Source organism: Vombatus ursinus, unplaced genomic scaffold (assembly GCF_900497805.2).
Source record: "Vombatus ursinus unplaced genomic scaffold, bare-nosed wombat genome assembly UNPS02015255.1, whole genome shotgun sequence".
NCBI classification, from domain to species: Eukaryota; Metazoa; Chordata; class Mammalia; order Diprotodontia; family Vombatidae; genus Vombatus; species Vombatus ursinus.
The window spans coordinates 20137778-20147129 of NW_020955033.1; the positions used below are offsets into that span (position 1 = coordinate 20137778).

At 36.1% G+C, this 9352-nt stretch overlaps 1 protein-coding gene across 2 annotated transcripts in view; it reads left to right on the top strand.

Moving 5' to 3' along the window:
* Positions 1-7387, top strand: part of LOC114031931 (BTB/POZ domain-containing protein KCTD1) — a 122002-nt gene extending 114615 nt beyond the window's left edge. For both annotated transcript variants that reach the window (XM_027847149.1, XM_027847148.1), the window contains exon 5: positions 6423-7387. In XM_027847149.1, coding sequence (XP_027702950.1) covers positions 6423-6581 — 159 coding nt within the window. In that variant the 3' untranslated portion in view covers positions 6582-7387. The remainder of the gene's footprint in view (positions 1-6422) is intronic.
* Positions 7388-9352: the final 1965 nt, after the last annotated feature.

A 9352-nucleotide genomic window follows, 5' to 3' on the forward strand; every position in this document is an offset into this window, starting at 1 on the left:
TGTCGGGCTTAAGGGCTTTCCCCAAAACCTTTCTGGACCTTTGTAGCTGTTTTCCAAATAGTGTCAAAGAAACTCTTGGCAAAAGCCAATTAGTCAAGTCTCATAGAGAGATTACATTCCTGTCTGTGCTAGGAATGTCTCCTCAAAGTGAGCTCTTCTTTGGCCTCATTAGATGCCAAACATCTGAACAGGTTATGTTTCTCCTCAAATATAGTTAAGAAGCAGCTTAGTATAGTGGGAAAACCTCCGATCTTGTCGTCAGGAGACTGCCAATTGAGTCCTGGCTCCACAGCCTCTGTGTCCTCATCTGTAAAATGGGGTCTGAGTTGTTGGGAGGAAAGGGTTTTACAAACCTTACATCACCATATACATTTCAAGATTTTATCATATAGATACAAAGACTTCAGAGCTCAAAATATGAATTTTTTATTTAATGATAATAAAACAATAACTTGGAGGTTTATTTCATCAGTCCAATTACTAAGTAAATTGGTACCTGCATAAATTTTTAATTTACTAATAGAATCAGAGCACTGAGGGGTAACTTGATAAACATTTCCTTACAGCACCTTATCTCTATTCTATTAAAAAAATCAAATTTGCCAGCTTTGCAGTTATAATTTTTTATATATATACTCACTCTCTGGTCTTACCTAATAAACTGTTTCTCAGGTTGGTAGGCCATGTGTCCTGAGGAATGGTAAATGAAGAAATGAAGTTAAGAGCCCACTTTTCATTGAATTGCTACTTTTTAAATATCATGAAAGCCCTTCTAGTGATTCAGAAGTAATTTAACTGCACTCAGAAATCCTTTTAAGTGTTGTATATGTTGAATCTCTAAATGAGAAATGGAAGTTCCTCCCTAGCTCAGTTTTCTAACTCGTGTATCTAGAATTTCAGGAGAACCAATATTTTCCTGTTTAAAATACCAGATGTGCACTGGCTAAGCTAAAGTTCTTTTAAATGCCTGATATTTGATTTTGGAGACTGGAGATAACTTCATTTGTTTGATCTTAAATAACATAGAATAGTAACATTTATATATGCCTGACTGAAAACTTAGACAATCATATATACATATATAAAAGTGTGTATGTATGTGTGTATATATAATATATGTAAATTTTATTACGTACCTACGAAAAGAGAGACAGAGAGACTATAGAGGCAAAGAAAGACATTGATGGACCCATGATCTGCCAATATAGGTTACAGTCTGTCCATGGCTTCTCCAGCCTGTGTGATTTCCATTCATATCTCTCCATAAAACCACCCTCAGCATTCTAAAAGCCCTCTTCTGATTCTTTTTCTAGTTTGTGGGCACCAGTGTAGTTCTCAGGCTGTCCTTGTGGTATCTCCCACTCATGCTTCATGAATGGCCAACCTCCACATCCAGTCACACCTATATTTGCTGATACCTTTTATGTCATGTCTTGTGTGCAAGTCATTGTTGATAATACACTGCAGCCTTTGCTGTCTCCACTCTTCAAGGTTCCCAATTTCGAGACAACCCATGCAATTTTGAAATTACATAAATCATGCAAATTCAGGTATGAAATATTGTCTCATGATTAGGAACCTGGAACAATAGTAAGAAAAGATAAAGCATGCAAAGGAGGATAAGCTGAGAAACTGGACAAACCGTATTGTCATTACCTAGATTATTGCTGACTTATTCCATTTCCACATACATAAATACAATTTGTGCTTGGAAGTCTTTGCTGCTTTCAAACCAGCTTACCTATGCCAGAACGCTCCAGTTTTAGGGGCTAATTTAAATAAGTAGTCTGCTACTCCTCTTCCCATCACTTCCTAAAAGGAATCACCTGTTCAAAAGATTTAATTTTTCGTTTCCTTTATCATGTCATAGAAAATCATCTTCTCTGCAATGGATTAGCCAAACATAAAGGTCAGCATTCGTGTTCAGATCACCAAGTATTTAGTTTACTGAATGTGGCAAATAGAAGTTACGCAGAAGTAATTACTTCAGTTTATGTAGATGAGAATTGAGTCACTTTAAAAAGATGAAGCATTAAGCTAATTTTTACCAGTATTCAAAATGAAAAAGGAGAATTCACAATGGAAGAATAAAGGATATTATTAGAAACTATTTTGCCCTAGAGTATGCCAATAAAACTGACAACTTAAATGAAATAAATTGATATTTACAAAAATATGATACCCACAATAACAGAACAGGAAATGAAGAATTTAATCCAATTTCAAAGGAAGAAATGGAACAATGAACTTGAAAGCGAAAAAAACTCCAGGACCAGACTTATTCACAAGTGAATTATATCAACCATTCAAAAAATTTTAATTCCAAAGTTATACAAACTGTTTGGGAAAAAATAGTAAAAGAAGAGAGCCTACCAAATTCTTGTTGTGACACAAATATGATCTTAATACATAAACCAGGGAGAGTCAAAACTGAAAAAGAAAACTGCAGACCAATATCCCTAATGAGCATTGATGTAAAAAGTTTAAATAAAATATTAGTAAAAAAGCTAAAATAACATATAACTATAATCATGTTGAATTTATACCAGAAATGCAAGGTTGGTTTAATATTAGGAAATCTATAAGCTTAATTAACTACATTAGTAATAAATAATAATAACAAATATTAATCAGATTTTGTTTATTAATAAAATCAACAAAAATTATGATTATATGAATAGATGCAGAAAAGCTTTTGACAAAATAAAATACCCATTTCTATTTCAAAACATGGGAATAATGGACCTTTTTTTAAAAGGTAGTTAGTATATATCTAAAACCAAGAGTTACCATCATATAAAATGGAGATAAACTAGAATACTTTCCAAAAAATTAAAGGTGAAACAAAGATATCCATTGTCACCATTTCTGTTTGACATAGTACTATTAATACTGGCTATAACCATAAAACTAATAGGAATGAAGAAACAAAATTGTTACTTTTTGCAGATAACCTTAGAAAGTAAATTAGAAACTAATTGAACTAATTAGTAACTTTAGCAGAATATAAAACATCCACCCACATCATTAGGATGTCTATGTAATACAGAAAAAAAAAAACCAGTGGGAAGCGATAAAAAAAGAAATCTTATTTAAAATAACTAGACTATATGAAATAATTAGGAATCTACCACCACGATAAACACAAGAATTATATAAATATAAGTGTAAACTACTGTTTACAGAAATAAAGACAGACCTAAATAATTAGAAAATATCAGTTGCTCATGGATAGGAGTCAATAAAAATGAAAATACTACCTAAATTATTTATTCAATGTCACACCATCAAACTACCAAAGACTTACTTTATAAAACTAAAGAAAAAAAAAAACAACCAGAATTCAAATGGAGATCCAAAAGGCCAAGAATCTCAACAACAACAACAACAATAACAATAATAATAAAGGAGAATGAAGAGAACATAGCCATGCCAAATCTCAACATATACTACAAAGCTGAGATTTTCGAAACAAATATTCACTGGCTAAAAAATAGAGGTAACAGTCATCGGAACAGATTAAGTATACCATGTACAGAAGCAAATGTATCTAGTATCGTAGTACTTGATAAACACAAAGACTCCAACTTCTGGGATAAGAACTCACCATATGACAAAAGACCAGCTAGCTAGTGCGATAGTACACAGAGTGCCAGTCCTGGAGTCAGGAAGACTCCTCTTCCTGAGTTCAAATCTGGTTTCAGACACTTACTAGCTGTGTGACCCTGGGCAAGCCACTTAACCCTGTTTGCCTCAGTTTCCTCCTCTATAAAATAAGCCGGAGAAGGAAATGGCAAACCACTCCAGTATCTTTGCCAAGAAGACCCCAAATGGAGTCATGAAGAGTCAGATGCAACTGAAAACGACTGAACAATAAACATTTGACAAAAACTGCTGGGGAAAATGGGCAACAGTATGAAAGGAATTAGATTTAGACCAATACCTCATACCTTATATCAAGATAAGCTCCAAATAGATACATGACCTAGATATAAAAAGTTACATTATGAGCAAAGTAGATAAATGTAAAATATATATATATATATATATATATATATATATATATATGTGTGTATCAGATCTATGGATAGAAGAAAAGTTTATGACAAGGAATAATAGCATCACAGAAGATAAAATGTATAATTTTGATCGTATAAAATTTAAAGTTTTTGCAGAAACAAATCTAATAAAGCTAAGGTTAAAAGGGAAACAATTAACTGAGAAAAAAGTCTATATATAAAGACCTGATTCAGATTTATAATAGAAAGAGCCATTGCCCAATTGCTAAATGGTCTAAGGATACAAACAAGCAGTTGTGGAAAAAATACTCTAAATCATTACTAATTAGAGAAATGCAAATTAAAGCATTTCTGAGATTCCATTTCACACCCATCAGATTGACAATCCAAAAAGGAAAATGATAAATGTTAGAGGGGTTGTGGGAAAACAGGCACATTGATACATTGTTGGTAGACCTGTGAATGGGTACAACCATTCTGGAAGTACACAGTTATTCAACTGTATATGCACATTGACTCAACTATACCAGTGCCAGGTCTCTGCCTAAAAGAAATAGGAAAAACTCTCATTGCTTTGGGCAAGTCCCAAAATAATTATAGAGGCTTTCTTGGTGGCAAAAAAAATGAAAACTAAAGGCATGTCCATCATCTGATGAATGGCTGAATAAATTATGGTATATTGAATGTGATGGAGTACTTTGTTATAAGAAATGAGGAATTAGATAATTTCAAAGAGACATGGAAAGACTTATAGACTAATGCACAATGAAATAAGCTGATTCAGAAGAACAATTTGTACTGTAATATCAATGTTATGAAAATGGATAATTTTTAATACTTTTATAAACTGATAAGGAATTAAATGAGCAGAACAAGGAGAATAATTAATACAACAACAACAACAGACGAACAACTTTGAAAACTGTAAGAAATATGATCAATACAATGACTATCTGTGATTCCAGAGAAAGATGATGAAACATATCTTCTAATAGGTGCTAGATTTAGGGTATAGATATAGAATGAGACTATATATATTTTTTGGCATCCAGCTATTGAAGGAATTTTTTTTTTGCTTAACTACATATTTGTTACAAGGAATTTGTTTTTATTTTTTATTTTTTCAATGGAGTGTGTAGATGATAGCGACAATCAATTTGTATTGATTTTTTTTTAAATAACGCTTTAAAAAAGAAAAGTGGGGGCGGCTACATGGTACAGTGGATAGAGCACCAGCCCTGAAGTCAGGAGGACCTGAGTTCAAATCCAGCCTCAGACCAAACACTTGACCCTTACTAGCTGTGTGACCCTGGGCAAGTCACTTAACTCCAATTGCCTAAAAATAAAAAAAATAAATAAAATAGAAGGGTGGCAGTGGAGATTGGTGGGGGGTGAGGGACACTAAAGATGTGGAACGTTGCATGTACTTTCAGATAAGGTCACTGTATTGTTACATTTGCTTAATTGTTTTACTTTGTTATAAGCAACCTCTCATGGAGTAGTGCTAATCTGGAAATGTTTTTCATGTAAAACAAAACATGTCAATAAAACTCTTTTTTTTTTAAGAGGAAGGTGAGGATTGAAATGAATGAATGAAAAAGAGTCAGATGCCTGCAGTATGGCAGGCACAGTGAAAAGCAAAGAGATGCAGATGCGAGAGTGAGATAGTTCCTAAGCTCAAGAAGCTTATATTCTATTGGGGAAGATGTCTTGTGGAGCCCTAGGCATCATGAGGCAGTCCTCATTGTCACACCCTGGCCAACATCAATGTTAGTACTGCTCTGATTAGTATCCCCAGAGCAAGAGGGGATGTGGCAGATGACAAGATGCCTGGGTAGGCCCTGGTGGGTATCTGGATAGAATGTGGAGCATGGTCTGGGGCCAGCTAGATATAGAGCAGTATTAAATGTGAATGAAGCTTCACTTGGGTGCTTTTGTCTCTCTGCAAACCTCGAATTAGGGGCAGCTAGGTGGCACAGAGACTTGAGCTTCAGCTTTGGAGTCAGGAGGACCTGAGTTCAAATGCGACCTCAGACACTTGACACTTACCAGCTGTGTGACCCTGCGCAAGTCACTTAACCCCAATTGCCTCACCAAAAAAAAAAAAAAAGAAAGAAATTAGTTGACATCAGCATGTAAGCTGTTTGAGGGCACACTATGTTTTTGCCTTTTTTTTTTCTTTGCACTTAGCACAGTGCCTAGCAAGGAATAAATATAGGTGCTTCTGGCCTTGAAAAGACTACCTGGGGCTTTTGTGAGAACTACTAGACCTGCGGATTAACAAAATAGGCATCACTATAACGCTGTTACAGAGTGACAAGACCACCTTGGTGTTCCTCTCATTCCTTGTGGCCAGTGGTCCATTTCCCTCCCCACCTGAGTGTGTACCTTTATCTCTTCCAGGTACTTGAGAGGTTGCAGCAAAGAGGCTTTGAAATTGTGGGCTCCTGTGGAGGAGGGGTAGACTCTTCCCAATTCAGTGAATACGTACTCAGACGAGAACTCAGACGGACATCTCGCGCACCCTCCGTCATTCGAATAAAGCAGGAGCCTCTGGACTGAACGGACATGTTTCTTATGCAAAAAAAAAAAAAAAAGAAAGAAAGAAAAGGAAAGGAAAAAAGGGACATTCATGTGCAGCTGGGACACCTAACCAAGTCCTGGAATGAAAATCTAATAAAGACACATTTATATCAAATAGAGACCATACCTGTATTCATATGGGAACAATTGGAATAGTAATAATAACCTCAAGGTGTAAAAAATATATAAATATATATATATATGTCAAAAGGTAGGAAATGCAAAAAAAAAAATAATAATAATAATGATGATGATGTGGTAGCTGAAGTTGGTGCTGTGATGGCCATTAAGTGTCCTAGGCCTTCCTGAGGCCTGCTTATCAATAAACAAGCCATGACCGGTGAGGACACAATCTCCTTACGTTTTCCATTGCCAAACAGCCATCCATTCATTCTCTCTCTCTCTCTCTTTCTCTCTCTCTTTCTCTCTTTTTCTTTCTCCCCTCACTTTTTCTTTTCTTTTTTTATACGTTGAATTGAGTTCCTTTGCAGATGGAGGCTCAGAGCCTCTCTTGAAGAGGGGACAGTTCAGGACTTCAGAACCCCATTCACAAGCACATTGCATCTGAAAGTTGTTAGACTGAAAGTTTAAAACGTAGCTTGTACAAAGTCTCACCTTTTCGTCTGCCTCGCCAATGTGAACATCATGTTGTTTTTAAACTGACAGTTTTGCAAAGGGGCCAGAATTATTACTTGTTAGAGTTTGCTCTGGTTTGAATCTGCGGCTTTCCTACAATTTTTCAAATTTTATAATGTATTAAATACAATAAACGCTGTTTAAAATAATCAGGGTCTCCATTGAACCCACAAGAGTGGATGAGAGACAGGATTCAAATGATGCAATTCTTTTTTAACTGACTGTATTGTATATCAAAAGGTGGCCTGAGAAGTAGTGGCCATTTTGCAAACTCAAGTCCTTGTTCCCACTGGTGGGAATGATAAGACACAGGCAGATCCTTTTGAACAGTGTTCCCCTAATGCTACGTTCCTGGTAAGCACAGAAACACTTCTCCTTCCTTTTCACCCTGACCAGACCACTCAGTGAGTAGAGCAAATCAGTCTACATTTCAGAGGGAACCTCTCATTGTCAGTAAAGTCATATTATGGCTATAGTGTGGAGGTGAAGGGGCTGAGAAAACAAAACTCATAGGAACCTCAGAGATCATCTAGTCTAACCCCCTTATTTTACAGATGAGGAAACTGAGGTCCAGGGACTTGCCCAAGGCTACACAAGCTATAACATGAGATGTGAAATTTGAACCCAGGTCTTGTTAAAGGGTTAATACCCTTTCTACAGTATCATGCTTACAGACTTGTTTCTGTTGCTTTTAGTCATTTGGGAATTAAGCCCTCCATTTCCTTTCCCCCAATTTATCCACGCACCTTAAATGTTGGTAAGATTGGCAGGTAACCTATTATGTCTTTCTACTTCAGAGATGTCCCCAAAGGAATGGGCTATTTCCATCCTGAATTTTTTCCTTTTTTAAAATGTCTACGTTGGCACCTGGGAACACCAGTGAAGAAAACATTTCTGATATCAGAAACTGAAAGTAACACATTCTCAAGTGCACAGAGGCAACCTGACCACAAAATTATTTTGCTTTAATCAGTATAAATCAGACTTCTATGTTGTTGCTAATTCTCTCTTCTCTGATGTAAATACACAAACATAAGTCCATGCTTTTTACTCTTCACCTCACAGTCAATTGCATTTCCATCACAACAGTGAAATTGCTGGAAGTTTTAGCCATCTTCCTTATGCAAATACTCATGAAGCCAGTCAAACGAAGGCTAGGCTTAGAAGGACTTGAACAACCATCCCCAGTTTACATTTATTAAGCACCTACTGTGTGCCAACAATACTCTCCAAACTAAAGGCAAAATCCTTTTGTCACCTAAGAATGAATCCACCTTCTTCCCATCCAAACAAGTCTACTCCAAATACAACACACTATCATGTATTTTATATCGATGGGCACATAGACCGTTTATTGGGATTTTTTTTTAAGTGCTAGGAACCTTCAGGTTGTCCATATACTGAAATATACTGAAGAAAGTGCTGGCGATTCCAAAAATGTCATTGAGCTACATCTGTTTTAAATGAAAACTACTGTAATTAAAACTAATGGGATTTCAAATGATGATAGTAGTACTTTTAAAAAAAGTGAAAACAGAAGACTTCCTTTCTATGCCACCTAGCCCTCTGCCCATTTTCCTCCTCTCGTTGCTAAACTTCTTTATAAGTTATCTATTTTTGCTGCCACCATTTCTTCACCACCCACTTTCTCTTCATCCCCTTACAGTCTGGCTTTGCCAAACAAAATCTGCTAAAACTATTCTGTCAAAAGTCACCAATGGCCTCCTAACCACCAAATATAATGGCCATTTCTGATCCCTCCTTGCCATCTACTAATCTCAACACTTAACTACTCTCCCCTTGGCTTCAAAAATACAAATACCCTTTTCTTTTCCTTCTCATACTTCTTTCTCTGCCTTCTTTGCTGGTGGCCTCTTATTCTTTTTCCTGATTATGTAGAGTACTTTTTTTCCCCAAATTCTGTCCTTGTCTCTCTTCCCTCTGCACTCTCTCCCTTGGCAATCTCATTCACTCCCAAGACTTCAACCATCACCTCGCTACAGGAAAACTCCCACAGATGTATCTCGCCTCTCTTCTGGGCTCTAGACCTGCACCTTTTTATTTGCTTATAAGTTATTTCCATCCAGATCTCTCACAAGAATCTCAAATTCAAC